Genomic DNA, 23,536 nt, shown 5'->3' on the forward strand with positions numbered 1-23,536 from the left:
CTATTTTCACTTTTATAAAGGGAAAAGGTTTGAATGTATAATCATTAGTTTAGTATTAAATGGATAAAAACTATCTAAAATGATAAACTTTGACAACTTTTTCAACTTGCTTGTTTAAATACTGGGTAAACTTAAATATATATACTATTTGTGTGCTAAAAAATTTCCTTGATGTTTGTTACAGTAAAAACAATTGATTTCATATAAAAAAAAACGTTTTTAAAGAAATTGTCAAAGTAATTTTTAACTTGTAGAAATAAACCACTCAATATTGCAATTAATTATTTTAAAATTTAACCTGTTACAATATGAAACAAAATAGTTTTCATGGCTCAATCAACCAAAAGGAGTATAATCTGTAATAATGTAACTCATTCAACCTATAAAACTTTATAAGAGGTGTATAATTATTTTAAAATCTCTGAACTATTATCTTGTTTGTAGTGAACATTTTATAAAGAAAAGAGTTTTATGATCTACTCTTGGTATTATTGTTTTATTATTTTAGTTGATATTTTTCACTAAATTAAATAAAAAAAAACTATATGCCATGCAAATAAACAAAAACTAGTGTGGAGAGATTTTTTGGAGATGGGATTTTCAAAAGTGTTGTGCGACAAGAGTTTGTGACATCTATAAATCTTAAAACTTATTATTGTGTTTAAAAAAATGAATAGATCAATGATCAAGTGGTCTGCTTTGAAACAGAGGTAAGCATACAATTTGACCAATCAACAAAACCTACAGATATTCAGTGACTATCTATAAATATTATTTGCATTTTTTATTTAAAATTTTCTAAATTGATAAGTAAATAACTGTCTCTAAAAACCTTATAATTTTGCAAATTCATCAAATAACTGTGTTTATTCACCGTACAGTAGTGTGATGTTTGATCAACCTGGTTGTATTTTAACCTTACTTTAAGGTAAACATGAAATCAGATAATGCTCTTTGTTTTCAATATTTTATTAATCACACTAGTTTTGTTCTGTTCATGGTGTAGAAACGTTTTAGTTTCATACCATAATTTGTATGAAAGACTTAAGTTGTATAATACTAAGTGAATATAAAAATCATATACCTTGTTACAATAACACATATTTGTTACGTTACTGTTCAGGTGGATTTTGCTTGATAGTAAAATATAGAGTAATTCTTTTGAATGTCAATTTAAATTTTTTTTAAGTAGGTCATGTTAAAAAATATTGATCGGTCAACATGTTAACTGTAAAAGCATAAATTTAATAAAAAATAAAAGTAGATGAAACAATACTTGGGTCGTTGATAAAGTTGCTTGTAGTTACATAATTCTATTTACTCACACATTTATTACAAGCATCTTTAAATATCAATGAAGGAGGGGATATTTTCTGAGTGTGGATTCTCGATAAGTATTGACATTGAGATTATATCAGTTAACCTAAGTGAACTTTTGTATTGTCAGTTTGATAATGTAACAAATCCTAGTCGGTCGCCATATTTAGGAAAACTGTTTTTACATTCTCACTGATTGTGTTTTTAGAAAAATCAGTTTAATATTAAGTGAAATTCAGTGTTGCTACATTATTCTTAACATATCAGAATGTCTAGCGAACATCTTATATCTTGGGATGAGGTTAGCATTGAATCGTGGGATGTAGCTACCACGTCTGGTAGTGGTTTGATATATACATATAAAGATTCGTAAGTATTTGTAAATATTTATGACAAGGAAGACTTAGCCATATTAATAGATCAATTTGAAGTATTTACTTCGCAATATATTGTAAATTTGTAATGTAGACAGACTAAATGGTACAAAATTATTTAATAAATTTTAAATTTATTACCTTACATGTTAATTATTATTAGTATGTGGACTTTTTCCACAATGGTAAAGGAAACAATAGTCACAAATAAGACTATTGTACTATTGAGTCTTCAGTATAAACAGCTGGTTATAGTGTTAACAGTTGCTAACCTCTCAATGCTTGAAATTCACAAGCTTTGTTTGTTCTTTTAATACAAAACTGTAATTAAAGACCTCAATTATGTGTTGACAGCAAAATTGCATCTATCATATAATCAATGCATTAGGTGGGGGTGATCAAGGTACACTTTAATGTATAAATTTTTTTGACATTTTGCGGATATTAGGAATTTTAAAATAAAAAATCAATCTTTTCTAATCATTCTTAGTAACCTAGTTCAAAATTTTCGAGCTGAAGGGATGCTAGAGATTGTTGCCTCATAGTTGAATGCTGCGTAAAGAGACAGTTCTATTGTGCTGTTAGATCTCTCTCCCTCTTGATAGATAGACTTATAGCTTATGGTGGGTTACAAACCATATATCATTAGCTTAATACTATTGGTGATTGGAAGATTGAAATCAGTGACCTTATGACAGAAAACTGACACTTTACCACATAATTACGTAATAAATTAATTTCCTGGTTCTTGAACCAAAGTTACAAGAAGTTATCAATTGCTTTTGCCGCTGAAAAATATTACCTCAATATTTTGATTGTTCTATGGCTTTGTAGCATGGCTTAGAAAGTGTCTGTTAATGCAGAAGAGATTAAATGTGTGTGTGTGTGGATACCAGGTTATATAATTTATTTTAATTTTCAAAGTTAAAAAAATACTAAACCAATTCAACAAGTAAGAAATTGTTTGGTTACTGGTAGTTTTATTTGTATTTCTTCAAAATTTTAACTGTATGATATGACTATAAAAGTATTAAATCAATTATAAAATTTGTTAAGAATGACATTCAAACTTCTAATTATAATTTTTCATAATAAGAATTATGCGAGTTCAATGTAATATAAACCGTTCTTACAGTACCAAAGCAATGAAAATCAGAAGGTGAATGTGTGTAGTATGGAAATGAAAAACCTATTGAGCAAAAATAATGGTTAGAATATTCAGTTCGTCATGGCACCCAAAAGACTGTCGTAATATATCAATCATGGTACTGGGCGAGTCAACATTTTGGTCCAGTAATTTTCTGCTACATATTAATATCCTCCATTTCTTCTCTGAAGAGGCTTTTTTACCTGATTGTTTGAAACAGTATTTCTTGGCATCTAACTTTGTCTATATTTGGTTGCATGAAATATGATAAATGCTTGACTATATTTCACAACTAACTAATGTGGCTTCTAGGAAAATTATACTAGATAAAATAGAGTAGTACTCTATTTTCAGTAAATCTTAATGCCTATGGCATTTTTCCACTTTATTCAGCAAGGAAACTGTTGGAACATAGTTTTTTTACTATCTAACACAGATAGTACAGAGCTAACAGTTAATAGAGAGCTTTATTATTAAAATAGCGAAGTGGAAATTAGGACAGAAATTGATCTGACTTAAGATTAAGCCGATAATAAACATTTGTTTTGTCATGATTTACACCCAAAGTTGTCCCACATAGCAAACATATTTTTGGTGTTTAGTAGTTTTTGTAAGAATGACTCCTCTCACAAAACACAATTCTGTATAACAACAACCAACTGTTGCCGTTTGTGAAGTTAACTATTTTTTATTTTTATTTGTACCACTTACCGTCTTTTGTATATTTACCGTCTTGTGAGTAACAGTATAAGCGTAAATATATGTTTTAAGTGTTATAAGATGTATCTTTATTTACTTTCCCTAAATTTAATAACACGTACAATGCTGATCAAGAAGTTATTTTTATTATAACTCCAAAGCTAGAAAAGTTTTCGTAGAACTAATGTTTAAAATATACTTAGTATAATTTTTTAACCTTTCTGGAGTTGTGTATTAGTTTATACACAACCCCCAAGTTGTATTTAGTAAAGTTAAAAGTTTACCACTGCCAGTAAATTAATAATGAACTGTTTCTTTCAGCGATGAAGAGGATGACCTGGAGCCGGAAAAAATTGTATTGGGAGTGGAGGGGATGACTTGCACGAGTTGTGTCAACAGCATTGAAGGCAACTTAAAAACACAACCAGGGATAATATCTATCAAGGTAATGTTAAGTGCATGAACATGAAATAGCTCATAAATATATTATGTTGACAGGCGTAAATGGCAGGTTACAGACAAATAATTCAAAAATTATACATTCTACGGTTTAAACAATTATTTTCAGTCACCTTATCATTCTTGGAACAATTTGTAAGTTGTGTACACATAATCTTAACAAAAAATGGGTTACTCAGTGGTTATGTAGCATAATAAATAAAGAGAAAAACTAGGAGAACACCTAATCAATTACTTATGTAATCAGATTTGTTCTCAACAATTGGCTTAGTTAGGTTATTAAACAGAGATTATTAATTATTTGGTTGTGTTTCTAGCCTAGTGGTTGGCATCTCGGACTGGGTTCAATCCCCGGCACATCCACAAAACTTTAATGGGTTTGGACCGCTTTCCCTAAAAAGTTTTTGAAATAACTTCATAACAAAAATGCCACTGGCGTAGATACAAGAAAAAAAAGATTGAATGTAATGTTAAATTAAGAAAGTAAACATTTACAGCAGTGAAAACAGTATAATTAAAAGTAACACCTAATCATTTATGTTTATACATATATTCATTTAATTCATCATTGGCTTTGTGGTGCTGCTTGGATTCTGAAATAAGCCAATTTTGTTGCCCATCAGTAATATTAAAAACTGAGATAAACAAACTATTTATCATCAAATGATTTGGTTCATAAAATTGTAATCAAACCTAGTGAGTTTTAACCGAGGGAAAGGTTGTATGAATTAATTCATGTACTTAACAATTTCCATTATATTTCACTTTTGATATTACAGTAGACTCCCTCTTATCCGGACTCCTCGGGACCAAGGCCAGTCCGGATAACTGTTTTTCCGGTTAAGCCGACTTCCCCAAAAACTCGTTAAAACGGACCGTTTACGGTGATATTTGACTTAAATTTTATGGGGGGCATTGTATTTAGACATGTGATCACTGGTCTCAAATCTTTCCCACGAGAACAGTCGCTTCAGTACCGCCCACTTCCTGCCGATCTAGTCTGGTTAAACCAATGAGCTAATAAAAATTGTCCGGTTTAAGAGATGTCATTTCCGTCGAGTGTAGTCCGGTTAAACCGATGTCCGGATAAAAGGTGTCCAGATAAGAGGGAGTCTACTGTATTTGTTGTTCCCAAATTATCTAAAAATGGCTCTTTTTAACAACTCTCTGAAAAAAAAATAGGGGTGCAAAGTTTTATTTATTGCTTCAATGAGGCTAAGTCCAAAAAATCTTTCAAATTATAGAAATTTCAATTTTGTATAGTTTTTATTGAATTACATAATTTTACTTATTTCCTGTAGTCCTTAGGTTTTAAATCAAAGTTTAACACTGTTACCCAAATAACTTTCATTTAATTTTCCTTCGTTAAGCTATATGTAACATTCTGTAAACGACACAAAACATATTTTAACAAACAACTTGCATACATTTAATAGTTATTGTTTTTTTATGGAGCCATTTTATGGGAAAAAGTCATTTAAAACAGTTAAAGAAAAGCTAATAACTAGGGTCAACTTTGGGGTTCTTACAAAACCAAACAGACTTGTCAGTTTCTTTTCTCAGTTTATTACTAAGATATTGAAGTGCCAAAACCAGTTAAGTTTTCTTGTTAAAAAATAATTGTAATATTTTGTACACACCTATTGTAATCTACTGATATTATATGGAATAAACAGTTTTGTCATAGCTTATCAGGTGTGTTCTAATATTTTGCCCCACTATTATTTTTTGTGATATTTTATTTTATTAATTTAGTCACTGTATATTTTACTATACAGTGACTAAAGAAGACAAAGTTTTTAAAATATTTCTTGAGTTTATAGAAGAAAAGTGTATAATTCCAACAAAAGTATTTGTTGCACCAAGCTAATAGACTATGAGTAAACAATTAAACACCCTGTAAAATGTAGCCCACTAACAATCTTATTTATTTGTTTTAGGTCAGTTTAGAAAATAAAAACGCAACAGTTGTTTACGACCCTGAGGGAACCAATCCTGAGCAAATACGTGATGCAATTGATGACATGGGGTTTGAAGCATCCCTTCCAGAAGCACAAAAAACTGTGGTGATTGGGATTGAAGGGATGACCTGTCAGTCTTGCGTGAACAACATCGAGTCCAACCTAAGCCAAAGAGCTGGAGTCATCTCGATCTCCGTGAGTATTATGGATTTTATAACCTCTGAAATGAAATCTTAGATAAGGTTTACCTGCTATAGATAATTGTTTGTATAGATTCAAAAGGAATTAGAGAATCACTGATTTTACTAGTGTGTCAAAAATGTTCCTAATTTAAATTTACAAGCATTTAAAGCCATATATTTTAATCAGGGCCACAAAAATAAAATAACAATAGTTTAGTTTAGTTTTTTTTTATAAATTATGTATTCAGATAAAACAAGGAGTAGGAAGTGTGCATCTCAGACTTTGGTGCGTTAGGGGTACCGGCCGATCATGGACATATTCACAAATATTTGAGGGATTTAGACTGCTTTCTCCTAAATTATTTTTTATTCTTCCTTACAAAGTTCTACTGGCTTAGACACTAAAACCCAAAGAAATTGTACAGTGTACTTATAAACTGCCATATTCGGCATAAAAAAATCATGATTTATTTATGTCGTTCTAGGAATTTTCCTTATTTGCATAGATTAATTGTGCATATTTCATCATTATTTATGCCAAAAGGTTACTGAAAACACAGATTATTACAACATTAAGTTGAGTTTTTAACTAAATGCTTATTAATAACACATGTGCAATAATTATTTAAAATTGAAAAACAATTTTTAAATATAACAAGCTATTCCAGGTTATGCAAAGACTTACTGTTTGTTATCATGAATATGTTACTTGAAGACCTACTTATGTGGTTTTGTTTAAAATAAATCGTATTTACAATTTTAAAAATTAATTGTATGTTTGTAAATGCTTCTTAACAGGGCTTGTTACCAAAACTTAATTGTTATGATAGAAGATCTAAAAATATTTGGTTTTTTATTTTTTTTCTCTACACCAATGACGTTTTAATGGATGAGGTACCTATAAACCCATCTAATTGTTGAAGTCAATTGTGTATTGTTCTTGGCTGCTTCATTATTTTTTATGTTTACAACTTAACAATGTCGACGAATCATTGGTTTATTTTATTCTTTGTAACTCAAATGAATGTCTTATGAAGTTACATATCTTGAATAAAGTTATTAATAATAATTCAAGAGGTAATTATTTCACTAGACCATTTGATTTTTTTGTATTGAGTTTTCTATATATTTATTGTGTCTACTATAGTGTGGGAATATTTTCTTTGCCGTGTCAAGGATAACGATTGATTGTATTGGTGTTCGTTATCATGTTTTCCATAAGTGGCTGTTACTATGATCATAGTTGTATATTTCCCTGTTACAGATAAGAGTCCAAACTGTAATAAGTTTAACAAGGAATCTGAGCCAAGAGTAGAAGTTTTATTGCATGTGGAACATTTGTATTTTTGATCTTATCATCTTTTATATTTTTATGATGTCGATTTAAATGATTTATAACTAAAATTTACCATTTATAAAGACATGTATGGGTTTTTATAAATTTGTTGTGACAGCATTAAATTTTACTGAAAATACTAACGATGTGCCTATGAACTATTGTGATAATTTTTTATAGACATTATAAAATTAAATGTACCATTTATGTTATCTAAAATTAATTCAGAAATTATTGACTGGAATTCCTGAAGCTATATAAATGACCAATAGATTTGGATTCTGCAAAAACAGGAAAATGGAATGATGAGTCGCTACCAAAACGGAATACCAATCCGTGGCAGTGATGTCGTGGGTTTGTGTCCTGGTGCAGCCACTAAAACTTATCAGTAAAAGGCATTCTTGTTCTGTACAAGCTCACTCCTTGCTTTGCTCGATACATTCTAAGCATAGACCCAAGGCCCTATGAAGAGTTGAAGGGGCAAATGCATTTGTAAAAGAGGTTGTCAAACTCTTAATTAAAAAGAAGGAAATCAAGTCGAGCTTAAATACATTAAAATAGTTGTATCCTAAACTAAATTTTACCTTAACACCATTTATGTTGGACTACAATGGAAATAACATATACTTAACATTTTGTCACTACAGGTAAATCTAGAGAAGAAGAATGGGACCATAGTTTACGATCCCAGTATTGTGGGCGTAAACGAGCTATTAGAAGCTATTGAAGACTCTGGGTTCGAGGCGTCTCTGCCCAGTGAAGATAGTCAATTACAGAGCTGTGTTATAAAAGTAGAAGATATTTTGATTGAAACCAAAGATTTAGAGAGTAAGTTTTTATTTTGTCTGTATACTTTCTATCTACTAAGGCTGTCTTTACAATTTTGTGAATGTTTAGAAATTACAAAGTAAACACGTTAAATATACAATAAGCTTCTTTATAAGTCAAATTGGCATAGCACTCGCATGGTACCACAGTACAACCTCGCTAATCCGTCACCTATGAAACCAGGACCATGGTCAGAACAGTGAAAATGTCAGATAATCCGAGGAGGCCAAATTAATAGATTAACTGACATTTATTTGTTTAGGGAAGACGATGATGGTGTTTCTATGACGGTGAGAGACGTTCAATATTTTGTCATCATCGCGAGAGACGATGTTTCCTTAACCGTAGGAGATATTTAAGAGTTTGTCGTGGCTGCAGATAAACTCCTAACAACGATATAGTATCCATTATTGCTGTAGACGATGATGATGTCCCTGCGTGTTAAGGAGATGTTTAATATTTTGCCACAATTGCGGAAGACGATGATATTTTTCCGTGACCATGGGATTTGTCTAGGATTTCATTATTGCGGAAGACGATATTGTTCCTCATCCCATGGGAGATGTTCATATTTAGACAAGATTGCAGAGGATGAACAAGATTTTAGCCACAATTGTGGGAAACGGTGATGACCTTCCCAAGACCATGGCAAATAGTCACAATACAGTAGACTCCGGACACCTTTTAACCGGACGTCGGTTTAACCGGGCTTTTTGCCTATGTTCAAATGTAATGTGATGTAAAAAATAAATATACTCTGCAATAGAAATGCAGAATGGTAGTTAAGAACAAGAACATAAATGAATTGGAATGTTCAAAGATTTAAAGCTTTTAGTGAATAATGGTTTATTTCAGATCAGATAATGTCATTGAAGTAGTAAAATTTGTGTGTTCAACAACAGTTAAATCTACGAAATGTCAACATAAAAAAATAATTGTAAGATTTTATCTTACAATTTAGAAATAATACATACCAAACAATCATTACTTCCTAAGTATAATTAAGCAAAAGTTCTATAGAGACAGTGGAATATTTCAATATAACGATAGTAATTTTTGTATTAAAAGTATGTTTTTTTTATATTATAGGTATCATGTATGCAATAGAAGGAGTTGAATTTCTTGACATTAATTTAAAAGGGAAAGAATTAGAGGTAAAATACAAAAGTACAAAGACTGATCCAAAATCAATTGCACAAAAAGTGGAAGAAGCAGGGTTTAAAGCTACAGTTTTTACTGTTAATGGTCGTCCACCATCCCCGGGTAAGTATTATATTAATTAAAAATAAATTACATCTGTTAACACTTTTGTAAAAATCATAGTCTAATGGTTTTAGATAGTGATGGATCGGTTGCTAAATTAAACTAAACGGTTTTGGTTTAGCTTTTCTTAAATTGGTTCTCGATTGTTGGTTTTCGGTTTTTCTGTTTTCCTCCTTAAATTGCTTATTATTCAAATCCATTTTTTGTCTTTACTCATACAAAAATAGTACACATGTTTAAAAATTAAATCTGTAGGCTACCTTACTTCATGCGAGGGCTATTATGTTTTGAAGCAGGATTAGATTAGACAACATACCCTACCCTCAATAATACGTTATAGTACCTACCTATCTATAGGTACAATTCACAGTTGTCTTAACTTATTTAAAAATTCAAGGTTATAACTCAAGGCTATACAGTAGACTCCCTCTAGAATGGTCCGGTCCGGTCTCAGGGGGAACAAGTCATATCGTCACGGGCGAATGACAATTGACAGGATTCAACTTGAATGTTTAGTTTCCGGCCATAGAAGTAAACAATTCATGTCAGTTTAGTTGACGAGTGCTTCTATGGGTGAATTGTTGCATATTACCTATGTAAAAAACTATGTTACATAACCTCAAAAATACCAAGAACATTTTAAAGTTTAATAGTTTTTCTTCAGTCTAATGTGTTGAAATGCAATGTATAATTAAATATTTCGGACCATTTTTTATGCTGTAGGTTCCCCCATTATTGTTTTTTAAACACCATGGTTTATTTGACAAAATTAAATTGAAGCAAAACAAAGAAATAGCCATCTTTAGCTACAAGGTCAAGCTATCCGCTTGCACTGACATTTATCTGCTCTTTACACAACTGATTTTCTATTGTTCTGTTCTTTACATGATTTATTGCTGTACGTACAGTGTTGTGTAATTTTTGTTTTGATTAAGAAAGCAAGCGTGATTTTAAACGTTACAATTTCTATTACTGAACCAAGGCTAGTTATTTAACATATCATGATTGTGCAATACCATTATTTGTATTTTGATCATGTAAAATGCACTACATCCGGTTAGTCCGGCCGTTTTGTATTCCTGCCAGTGGTCCGGTCCCGAGGTGGCCGAACTAGAGGGAGTCTACTGTATTTACAAATTATAATGAGGTTGTAATTTTGTTGAAAACTGTAATATGGTTGGTATTGGAGGCACCAGTATTGTCTACTGGTGATAAATTAATATTTAAGAACATGAACATCTTCACTCATTCAGGATCTAACCTGTTTGTACATTGGATACTGGGTCAAAAAGTATTTTAATATAAAATGCAATAGAAGATAAGTCATCAGGAGCAATTGAAGTAAGTAGGTCTAGATAAATAGTTTAAATAAAAAAGACATTGTTATATAGTGATAGGGTAGTTTAATATGTAAATAATTTATTAGTAGAATAAAATGTTTTGAATCAACAAGTAAACTTACTGAACAATAGTTAGAAAACCCATAAAATAAAGAAAAGTGTATATTTTTTACTCACTAACTTATGCAAAGTGCATTTAATTTAAAGTTAACATTTACAATTTGAAACTTAAACTTAATGACTGTGACACATTAGCCTAAATACCCTCAACACATTCTCAAATTAGCCTAGCACTTTTAGTTTCAAACAAACAAATTACGAGCCCTGGAGAGTGCCATAAAAACTTCTACGAGTGCCGTTAAGACTATTTATGCGATTTTCGTACACTACTTATACTTAAACAATTAAATTGGTAAACAGCTGATTAGTGAAGTTCAAAGCATCACAATTTTACTTCTTTTCTCTCAACTCTTGAACCTCATTGGTCCGTTACTCGTGTTGTTAAGTAAAACAATGCTGTTATGCCTCAACAAGTTCTTAGAAGTACTTGCCTTGATCTTTAGTATGGGATTATTGTCATGATAAAATATTAGGCTTCTTTCATGCACGACGTTTTCCGTCGGGCGGAATCCATTGGGAGTTCCGTTGGGGAGTTTTTTTACATAGGATCAAATGGAATCCTTTTTTATGCCACGGCGGTTTCCATTGGGCGGAATGCAGCACTGCCAACATACCTCTAGCTCTATTATCCACAATAATGGAATTGCCTAATCATTGTAAATAAATGATCATTGTAATGGATTGAATGGCACGAGTAAAGAGATGTAATTGGGAAAAAAATTTACAGGGCAAGCATATTTAGGTTTACATTATTTGTTTAAATCATTGAAATAATACAATCACTTCGCAGCACACCGCGAAAGTCCCATTCACTTCACCACGTACAGGCCACCTCCCCCTTCCTCGTTGTATATTTTTCTTCACGCACAAATAGCTCAAAACCAATAAACATGGGTCGATCTTGGGTAGGGATGTGCGAAGCAGCAAAAAATAACTTGATTCAAAGCAATTCAGCATTTTTCTATTCATCCTTTTTAATGGAGTGAATTAACAATACGGTAATTAAAATTTAGCACATTTGTGTAATGCAAATTTTTGTTGATGTGGTATTAGACCACACTTTCAATTGGTTTGCATTGATCAAATGAGAGGATAGCATCAGACCTGCAAACTACAAGGTATACATAGCTTTAGACCAACAAAAATACCAAATTTATCAGTCTAAAACATCAATCTTGTTAGTTAAGTATGAAGTAAAAATTTTAAAGACTTGTGTTATTTTTAGAATGATTTTGGTGTCTCTTGTTTTGGCTATGTTTACTGTATTAAAACACGTCTCACACAGCTTACATCAAGACAAAAAACAAAACCTCTGATGATTTGCAATGTCAAAACAAAAAATTATAAAACAATTAAAGCAATATTTACATGCAAAGAATTAATTAAATAAGAATGCCTTCGCTAAGGAAACACAACAACAACACGCTCCTGTATTGCAAGTATTGCATTGACTCTCTGCAGGCGTTTTTCGTATATGGATACTGACTCCCTCATGAATCGAATCGTTTTTTGACCACCACTGAATCAAATCGCGAATCAAATTGGAATTTCGATGCATTTTCGATGCATTGAACACCCCTAATCTTGGGTGACCAAATGAACAAAGTTGGCTGCACTGGCAAGCCACACCGTGGGCATCATAAAAAAACCAGCACATTAATATGCCTTTAGTACTTAGTATGGACTTCTTTCCTCAAGCTTATCTATTCAAAATATAATATTAGTCACAAATTTAACTAATCTTGAACATTCTTCTTACAGGTAAAAAACAGAAAAATGATGAGAAAAAAGATGCCAAAGTTACCATATTCAGTGATGGAGATTTGAAGAAGTGTTCTCTGCACATATCAGGGATGACTTGTGCATCCTGTGTGGCAGCCATTGAGAAACATTGCTACAAGAAAGTTGCGGGTGAGTTTTGATGTATTTATATCAAAAATTAAAAAAATAAAAGAGATACTGTACAGTGGATAGTAACCTTTTTGAACTAAGAGCCTGTGGCAGAGAGATTTGATTAGATCTTTACGACTCTGACACACGAAGGAAGTGTATTTTAAGGTGAAGATGAGTGAACGCTGAATATATTTACAACCCAACATAAACACTAGCTAGGATAGCTGTGTTATTGACTAAGAACAGCTGGTTTCATTAACCAGGATAATTTATTAAAACCCTTTGTCAAGGGCAGCTGGGTCTATTTTGGAACCATTAAAAAGATCTGGACTTTTCTCAGAAACAGTCATTCAGTCAGGTATTGGTTTTGATTTGAGCGTGTTTTCTCTTTATGCTTAAACAAGTTTTTTTAAGTCATGCGGTCGGAGTACATATTTGAAATTCAGCAGATTTATCAGTTTTTAAAATATGTTCAACACTTTGATTCAACTTCAACTGACTGTTAGACTAAATACTCCCGATTTAATTCTTCTCAGATCAATTAAACAAGTTCAATCTCGATCTAAAGTAACCCTTTAATAGTGCATTTCTAACTTTTATTCTGTTATTGTGATGTGTAGAATAAAGAGATAGCATCTAGCCTGCCTTAAGGAAAGTACAGATCCACACAGAAGATACAGAACATAACCAGATACAGATACATATTTTATAACCTTCTTCCCGAGCCCATCAAAGCAAGTGAAAACGTCAATGTATTCAGCAAATTAACACGAAACTACTTGCTCGAAATAGATAGTATAAACACATTTTTTACCTCATTGGTCTAACAATACATCATAGTTATTTTTAATAATCTTGCACTTATTAAGTCAGAGATGCTCGTTATGTTCAAATAAGCTGTAAGTTCAGGACACTCCAAAATAGTACTGTAATCACGAAGATTGACAGTATAGGGTTAGTTTTCAAATAGATAGGTAGTTGTGATAGGTTGCTGTGTTAAAGCTGTTGTTTGAAGCCTTGTTTTATACATTGTTTTTAATTTTGTAATAAAACTACTGTGGTAATGGTGACGGGCTGGACTTTCCAACCACAAGTTGCTCCAATTACCAATGTTTCCCGCACAGGTTCTGTAACCTCAGGGCTTTATGGTTCGTCATTTAATAAAATAATTAGTTAGATTTATGTTGTGAAGAGTATTTAGTTTTTAGTTTATATTCGAATGAATAAATACAATAACATGTAATACTTATGTACAACCTTAGTGTATAAATATGTATTGTATTGTACCTGTTGTATTTGAAAAGAACAATAAAGAATTTTTCAATTCAATTTAATTCAGAACATTTGCCAAATTTCTTCTCCTGGGGGACTTTGTCAAGTGTAGACTATGCCAAGAAGACTTTGTATAAACTTTAATTTGCAAGTAGTATGGCCCACCTGGATTTTTTCTTAGGTAGGCTAGTAGGTATCCATTTATTCTACATATCAACATCCTGGCCTGGAGCCTTTCCTTGAACCAAATCTTATTCTATCTTGTTGGCAGGAGTGGAAAGTATTCTGGTGGCCCTACTGGCAGCCAAAGCAGATGTGAAGTATGATGCCAACTTAGTAAAGCCAGAACAGATTGCTGCCTCCATCTCTGATCTTGGATTCCCAACGACTGTCCTTGACGATGAAGGTTTGGGTGTTGGATCTGCCGAACTTAAGGTAGTTAAGATTTTGTTAAACTACAGTGGGATTCACACAACCGTAATTTAACTGCATCATTGTTACTCAATTTTGTTCAATTATATGATAAGTAGTGCTCATTTCATTAGGTATAATACATTTTACTAGCAATCATACTAGGCATATTAAATTAGACTTACTCCTATTAAAAGTAGGGAGGTTTCTAACCAAAATTAATAATTAAAAAAACTGACTAACTAAAACGAGCAAAAAACACATAACAACCTATCTCAGTACAGTTGTTTCTTTTAGATTGGAGGGATGACTTGTGCATCTTGTGTGAGCAAGATCGAAACCAACATAAAGAAAATCAAAGGAGTGTTAACTGCGGTTGTTTCGCTGACAACACAGAGAGGAAAGTTCACTTACGATCCAGAGTTAACAGGTCCAAGAGACATCTGTGAGGGTATCCAGAAACTAGGCTTCACAGCGGAACTACTTACAAACAGAGAGAGAGAAGCCAGAGGCTATCTGGACCACAGGTTCGTTTGGAGCCTTTCAAAGCACATATTGATTTGTTTTAAATTGCCTACTCCAGTGGAATTTTACGTTAAATAATTACTAACTTGGTTTCAAGGGAAAGTGGTCCAAACCCATAAAACTTTTGTAGATTTGTTGGGTATTTGCACCAACATCTGGGATGATAACTACTAGGCTAGCAACACACTAATTTTAGAGAGCAGTTCCAAGCAATATAAGAAAAATTACTACTATACTTATTATGATACACCCCATTGATATACTTCTTACAATCCGTGGTTACCACACATAGCTCAATGCAATTGTTATGACAATTATTTGTTGTAATTTTCCAACAAAAAAATGAACTACGCCTAACTTCAAAAGAAAAATTGTATTTAACCGGTCAATTTATCTTAACACATTTAATCCTTAAATGGTAATGTGTGTCAACACTGTTTGGAGTGCACAAAGTTAGTTTTTGTACATGCAAACGATTGATTTACAATAACAATGCACGAGCCTTGAAAAATCAGTATTTAAGGTTCGACTCCATCATTTTTGTAATACAAAAATCCTGAGAAAAAAAGTGCTAAAAAAACTGATTAAATTTACATTAGGATTCACCCATAAATCGCTTAATTAAGGATTGCTTGTCGCTAGGGATGGTCAAGTCTCGAAATTTCCCGAAATTTTAAGACGAGATTTCTTTTTGGCCGAGATTTTTATCGAGACGAGAAAAAAAAAAAAAAAAATTAAAAACGCCTGCAGAAAGTCAATGCAATACCCGCAATACAGGACCGTGTTGTAGTTGCGTTTCCTTTGCGAAGGCGTTCTTATTTAATTAATTCTTCAAATGTAAATATTACTTTAATTATTTTAATAACATTTGAGAAGTTTTGTTAAGTGTTAGCAGTGTGAGGAATGTTTTATTACTATAAAAAAAGTCAAAACCAATAACTATTTTATAAAAATTAATATTTTATTTTATGATTTATTTTATTTTAGGATAAGTTTAACTCTATCCTAACTGATATCACTATGTTTCCTAATCGTAGGAATTTTTAATAAGTTAGGCGTGATTAATAAAAAAATGTTATGCTGATGTTTTTTAATAACAGATTGTAAATATTCTTGCCTATTATCATTATTTTTGTATTTAAACAGTCATCTAACAATGTTACAAAATCAGGTAAAAATTCTGAACGTGCATTTCCCGTTGTGTATGAGAAGGGAAATCCCGTCTCGATCTCGTCTCAAAATTTTATGAGAAATAAAAAATCTCGTCTCGTCTTGTCTCGAACTAAAAATCCAATCTCGTCCATCCCTATTGTCGCCTTTGGAATTATCTCATTCTAGCCATTAAAACCCTTGATAGCCATCCCCGGTTTGTGGTAGCACTAAAAAATCTGTTTTCTGGACGTATGGCCATGTTTGGTATGTCCTAGGCGTGCGCTTGGTTGTTTACTGACAGGTATGTGAGTTGGTGTACGTGCGTTTGTGAGAGGTGTTTATGTAAAGTGGTAAATATATCAAGTATTCTAGGTTTTAAAAATTTATTGTTTTTTTTTTACATTAAATATTGTAAATAGATTGTAGTATTGTAGAGTATACAATTGGAATTTAATCCACAGGTTAAGTGTAAGAGAGGGCCACGAGGCCCTAACATTGCCTGTTTAAATAAATAATTTTCATTTCATTTCATTTCATTTTTTCACCCCTAAGAGAAGCACAAAACCACAGCCAACCTCGCAAAACGATGTCTGACTGGAGGCCTAACCTTGTGGTGTTCTTCAAGGATCAATACATGGCCCTTTACTTTATACTATCTACATAAACGACATCAGTTCAGTTTTGAAACACGCCAAGTTTCATTCTTACGCTGATGACTTACAAATCTACGCTCACTTCAAAGTCAGTGTAGTGAATGAAAAAATTACATCAATGAACGACCACACCAACAGAATTGTGGAGTGGGCAGCAAAGAATGGACTAAAACTTAACAAATCATCATTATGATACTTATTATGGACATGCACAACAACTCAACCGACTTGACCAAAACTTTTTACCTCACATCACTGTGAACGGTACTGTATTACCATACCAAGACAAAGTTAAAAGTCTTGGTTTGACCATACACAACACACTAGACTTGACCAACACGGTGGTCAACATCTGTAAAAGGGTGTTTGCCGCTGTCCACACACTGAAGAAGATGCAAAGACTTTTACCATTTCACATTAGACTTCACTGATCAATTCACTATTGTTTCCCCACTTCAATTACTGTTAATGATATGACCGTGGCTTTGGCAACAAAATTGCAACGAGCTCTAAATTACTGTACAGTAGACTCCCTCTTATCCGGACTCCTCGGGACCTAGGCCAGTCCGGATAACGGTTTTCCGGTTAATCCGACGTCCCCAAAAACTCGTTAAAACAGACCGTTTACTTTAAATGCATACTGTATACAATATTTGAATTATATTTCAGAGAATTGTATTTGCATATCACTGGTCTCAAATCTTTCCCATGAGAACAGTCGTGTCAGTACCGCCCACTTCCTGCCGATCTAGTCCTGTTAAACTGACGTGCTTATAAACATTGTCCGGTTAAAGAGATGTTATTCTGCCGAGTTTAGTCCGGTTAAACCGATGTCCGCCGTCCGGTTAAAAGGTGTCCGGATAAGAGGGAGTCTACTGTATATGGGTTTTGTATGATCTTCGACGAGATGATAACGTCACACCGTAGTACATAAGTTCTTCTCTCTTAAAACTGTCTGACGTTGGAGAAATACACATTATTTATATAACTCATTGGTCCATCAATCTCGAAATTCCAAATTATCTTGCGAACAAAAATTCCTCACCATAAGACAACTGTTTTTAATAGATCTTTTACGGTAACAGCATGTCGCCTTTGGAAATCCGTAGGTTTTCCTTGAAGGACCATAGAATCCCGTTCCAGACTGACGCCGGCGCTGAAAGCGTACTACCTCGATCGTATGGCCGTGGCTTGGCGGTATGGCCGTGGCTTGGCGGTATGGCCGTGGCTTGGTGGTATGGCCTGCGTTAGGCCTAGGTTTGGCAAAGAGTGAATGTGTGTGTGTATGTGTATGTTAGGGACAAAGATTTGTCACTTAAATTTTTACTTATTATTTTGTTTAAAAGCTTAAAAGTTATAAACTTTGTTTAAAACGTGTTATAAAAATGTATTGTTTAGTTTAAATTTAGTACATAAGAGGTTAACTGTAAGAAAGGACCATGTGGTCCTAATGTTCACATAAATAAAAAAGTATTTTCATTTAATTTAATTTCAAAAGTACACTTAACTCAAAGTGTTTAACAGTTGATTACCAGTTGCCTGGTTTATAAAGTGAAACCAACTTGTGTTCAAGTTGTTACTGACTAAATGAAACCTAAGTGGGAATAGATCCAATGTATGGGTTTAAACCGCACTTACTTAAATATTAAATATTTTCTTTCCACTAAACCTTATCTGTTCTGAAGCCCTTATCTGTCTTAGTTGTTGAGGTTTGAATATTTCCCATGAGGTATTAAATATTATATTCAGAATCATACTTTTGTTTTCAGAGCTGATATAAACAAATGGAGAAACTCATTCCTCTTCTCCCTAATGTTTGGGGTGACAAGTATGATTACCATGACGTACTACATGTACAAGATGCATGCTGAACACCTATCTCACAAGGATATGTGTTGTGTTGTCCCTGGCTTGTCTATGGAAAACCTCATCCTGTGGATACTCTCCACTCCAGTCCAGGTTTGTAATTTCTAGGGATGGACGGGATTGAATTTTTAGTTCGGGACGGGACGGGACGGGATTTTTATTTCCTTCCCGATTTTCGGGACGGGACGGGACGGGATTTTTTTCTGTGCATAAAAAGAAAGTACTGTATTGCAGTTACCAAAAAAGATATACGAAATCAATTTTTACCATTTGTGGCAATGATCTATAAAAACCAAAAAATGGTTAACAATTTACAGGTACCTATAGAAACTTGTGACTCGCGGGTCACGGGGTGATCGTCTGTATGACTCACGGTCACGGCGCGATCGTCGTCATGACTCGCGGTCACGGCGCGATCGCCGGTATGACTCGCGGTCACGGCGCGATCGTCGGTATGACTCCGCGGTCACGGGGTGATCGTCTGTATGACTCACGGTCACGGCGCGATCGTCGTCATGACTCGCGGTCACGGCGCGATCGCCGGTATGACTCACGGTCACGGCGCGATCGTCGGTATGACTCCGCGGTCACGGGGTTATCGTCGGTATGACTCGCGGTCACGGCATGATCGTCGGTATGACTCGCGATCACGGCTCGATCGTCAGAATGACTCCGCGGTCACGGAGCGATCGTCGTCATGACTCGCGGTCACGGTGCGATCGTCGTCATGACTCGCGGTCACGGCGCGATCGTCGGTAGGACTCGCGGTCACGGCATGATCGTCGGTATGACTCGCGATCACGGCTCGATCGTCAGAATGACTCCGCGGTCACGGCGCGATCGTCGTCATGACTCGCGGTCACGGCGCGATCGTCGGTATGACTCGCGGTCACGGCGCGTGGCGGTATGACTCCGCGGTCACGGGGTTATCGTCGGTATGACTCGCGGTCACGGCATGATCGTCGGTATGACTCGCGATCACGGCTCGATCGTCAGCACGACTCCACGGTCACGGCGCGATCGTCAGCACGACTCCACGGTCACGGCGCGATCGTCGGTAGGACTCCACGGTCACGTCGTGATCGTCCGTAGGACTCCGCGGTCACGGCGCGATCGTCGGTATGACTCGCGGTCACGGCGCGATCGTCGGTATGACTCCGTGGTAACGGCGCGAACGTCGGTAGAACTCCGCGGTCACGGCGCAATCGTCGGTAGGACTCCGCGGCCACGTCGTGATCGTCGGCATGACTCGCCATCACGGCATGATCGTCAGTATGACTCCGCGGTAACGGCGCGATCGTCGGTAGGACTCCGCGGTCACAGGGCGATCGTCGGTAGAACTCCGCGGTCACGGCGCGATCGTCGGTATGACTCGCCATCACGGCATGATCGTCGGTATGACTCGCGGTCACGGCGTGATCGTCGGTATGACTCCGCGGTCACAGCCCGATCGTCGTTATGACTCGCGGTCACGGTGCGATCGTCGGTCCAATAATCGCGGCCACGGCGCGATCGTCGTTATGACTCCGCGGTCACGTCGTAATCGTCGAAATGACTTCGTCTCCTGCGTTCGCGGACCTATCGCTCGCAATAACGGCGTTATCGGCACTCGCGAAGCGGAAAAATCGCCGACGATCGGACCAAATCCCGTCCCGAAAAATTCCCGAGTCAAATGTAATCCCGTCCCGATAATCGGGAATATTTTTTTCCCGAAAAATTCCCGAAATTTCGGGACCCGTCCATCCCTAGTAATTTCTTATTTAAGGTTTTTTCTCAAGTGAAATGTCCAAACCAGAGACAGCTCTTATTCTCTTATTCATATTCATATTCAAACATCTTTATTCATCATAAGTCATGTACATTGGTGGTACAGTGAATAGTGTCAGAATACTTAAAATAAAAATACTATATCTACTATAGTTAATTAAAATACTATACTTAATCGCCTCACTTTTTTTATGGAGTTTAAGATGGTCCCTCCCTGTACTACTCGGTTATCATTTAGCAAAAGGGAACATGGACCTTCAAAACTGGAGTTCCATTCCCTAACCATAAGCCAGCTGTACCCCTAGTTTTTTTTTATGCTGTTAGCAATATTTGTGTTTTTACATATGTGACCATTTATTAAAAGTCCAATGATCAAGGACTCTTGGGTCCAGTTTAAAAACATCAAAAGGCTAATAGGTATTCTAGAGCTCAAACCAGATTGCTAAGCAAGCACTGTGGAAAAAAATAATTGAATGTCTGGCTATTATCTTATGTTAAGACATGAGGAGCTTTGTATTAATCATGGCACCAACTATAAAGCCACATTCCAACCCTTTTTAATGACAAATGTTACATGCAAAATAAATTACTTATCCTCTGTAGCTGGTTTGACATTAAGTTATCTTTTTCAGTTCATCGGTGGTTACCAATTTCACGTGCAGGCTTATCGAGCTCTACGCCATCATACGACCAACATGGACGTCCTGATCTCCATGGCTACCAATATTTCCTATATCTACTCAGTAGCTGTCCTTGCCATTGCGATGTTTCTAAAACAGTCCACAAGTCCCCAGACGTTCTTTGACACTCCTCCTATGCTGTTTGTGTTTATCTCTCTTGGTCGTTGGCTGGAACATATAGCTAAGGTAACTTTTATAATGTTTAAAATTGGGGGTGTGTAATTAGTGATTTTTTGGTTCAAATCTAATCTAATTGAATATTGGTTCATAATATTCTTGAGCGAATATTTACATAATTATTATAGTCTGTTTGATGAAACATGTCTCCTGACCCTCGTCTACTTAAAAATGGTCTGGTCCCTGAACCATTGGCAAGTCCCAGGGTAGACCCGGTCAGGAAACAGGTAGGTTCCATCATACAAAGTATACAAGGTGTTCTGTAAGTAGGTACAAAGAATTCAGACATCAGGTTCAGAGAATAAATCATTCGGTTTATCAGCTCAAAATAAAATGAAAATCAAGAATAAAATTTTTTCCAAAAATGCTTTGGTAGCAAGATATCCGCCATTTAAAAAAGTGTATTTCTTAAAAACTATTTAGTATACCTATATAAAACTTAGTATACACTTTTATCAAGTAATTATGCATTTATGAAAAAATAATCATTACAAAATAAAATATTTTTCAGTTTCAAAATGGCGTCCATTTAAAATGTCAAATCTTAAATTCCAAAAAATGCCGGATTTTATGAAAAAATGCTAAGAACAATTATATTTAGCATCCTAAGTTTCTTATCAAATGACACCAATTAAAAAAATATCAAATGATAAATAGCTGAGGAATAACGATTTTTAGTTGCACAGGCCAGGCAAAAAAAGGCCTTGCAGTCAGATTTCGCCCCTTTTTGCACCAAAAATTGTGATTTCTCAGCTATTTATTATTTGATATTTTGAACCTTAGTGTCATTTGATAGGAAATTTTAAATGCCAAATAAAAGTTGTTATATAGGCCGAGAATTATTCCATAAATCAGCCAATTTTAGTAATTTAAGTTATAAATATTAAAATGACCGCCATTTAGAAAATACAAATATTTTGTAATGATTATTTTTTTGTAAATACAGTATGACTTGATAAAAGTGTATACCACCAAATTTCACAAAGATGTCTTTAATAGTTGTTAATAAATAAGTTTAAAGCACAAAAAAATTGAGAATATCTCACTAATGAGGCATTTTTGAAAAACAAAATTATTCCTGATATTTCTTTTATTTTGACCCAATAAACCTATTACTGAATTCTTTGTACTTACTTATGGGACACCCTGTATATCTACCAAAAGTTACCCAAGACAGACTTGGAATTTTAATAAGGTTAACCAGCCTGTATTTTATTTAAATATCACTCCGTATATTCACTGTGTACCGAACCATGTAATGTATTTGAAGTACAATATTTATTGGAATTTACACCATCATATTCTCAAGTCACATTTATAATGATTATAATACATATATTGAAATTTTGGGAAAGCAGGTTCAAGAATGAAATAAAACAAGACAATACATGTGATTTTTTTGTTGACATTGGGGGTTTATTTTTAAGTTTATCAACTATTTGAAACTGGAAACATATTAATTTATATTGAGTTGGGCTCTATCGCTAAAATGTTTGTTAAACTATTCAAACTTGTAAATATTCCCACACCTTTACTTAAATTCCCAGAAGAAATTGTTATTTTACCATTATAAATTAAGATAAATACTAGGCTGAACGTAAATTTAAGTGTATTAATATTGTCAAATAAAACAGATCAACTGGCAGAAAACAGTTCAATCACAGTTTTAAGCTTTGAAGTTATTAAATGACTCAGTCGCAGACCATAGCCAAGCATAGTTTTTCAGACTTGTGTATGAGAACACAATATATATAAGGGTGTTTGTGAGTTCATAAGGAGTTTGTGAGCATTCAGTGTGTACAACAATACTGTAGGGTCAATCCATATCAAGTGGTCCAGAAATAAATTAATTGGTTGCTTCAAGATTTTTAATTTTTTTCATATTTTTATCCTTGAAAGTATATATTATTAGAAGTACAAAAATACAATTATTTTATTTTTATTTTATTTTTCTACTGTATGGCGGCCATTTTTTTGTTACTTGAACGGCCGTTTTCAGCGATTTCAGAGCTCTACGTAAAATTAAATATCTCTGGTTCTACTAATCCTAGAACATTAAAATAAAAACCAATCTCTTCAGAAAGATCTGAACTTTAATATGATAATATATTGAT

At 34.2% G+C, this 23,536-nt stretch overlaps 1 protein-coding gene across 4 annotated transcripts in view; it reads left to right on the plus strand.

Moving 5' to 3' along the window:
• Positions 1 to 23,536, plus strand: part of LOC128997825 (copper-transporting ATPase 2) — a 96,180-nt gene that overhangs the window by 19,688 nt on the left and 52,956 nt on the right. Inside the window, exons 1-10 of one of the 4 annotated variants that reach the window (XM_054423569.1) lie at positions 500 to 710; positions 3,859 to 3,982; positions 5,937 to 6,152; positions 8,123 to 8,303; positions 9,393 to 9,566; positions 12,788 to 12,937; positions 14,463 to 14,626; positions 14,900 to 15,129; positions 18,702 to 18,891; positions 21,198 to 21,431. In XM_054423569.1, coding sequence (XP_054279544.1) covers positions 670 to 710; positions 3,859 to 3,982; positions 5,937 to 6,152; positions 8,123 to 8,303; positions 9,393 to 9,566; positions 12,788 to 12,937; positions 14,463 to 14,626; positions 14,900 to 15,129; positions 18,702 to 18,891; positions 21,198 to 21,431 — 1,704 coding nt within the window. In that variant the 5' untranslated portion in view covers positions 500 to 669. Of the gene's footprint in view, positions 1 to 499; positions 711 to 1,481; positions 1,687 to 3,858; positions 3,983 to 5,936; positions 6,153 to 8,122; positions 8,304 to 9,392; positions 9,567 to 12,787; positions 12,938 to 14,462; positions 14,627 to 14,899; positions 15,130 to 18,701; positions 18,892 to 21,197; positions 21,432 to 23,536 lie in introns of those variants that run through there. The other 3 variants (XM_054423567.1, XM_054423570.1, XM_054423566.1) reach the window with 3 other exon arrangements.

This window comes from Macrosteles quadrilineatus, unplaced genomic scaffold (genome assembly GCF_028750875.1).
Source record: "Macrosteles quadrilineatus isolate MER2022 unplaced genomic scaffold, UCM_ALF_1.0 Scaffold_7__1_contigs__length_78375512, whole genome shotgun sequence".
Classification (NCBI taxonomy): Eukaryota; Metazoa; Arthropoda; class Insecta; order Hemiptera; family Cicadellidae; genus Macrosteles; species Macrosteles quadrilineatus.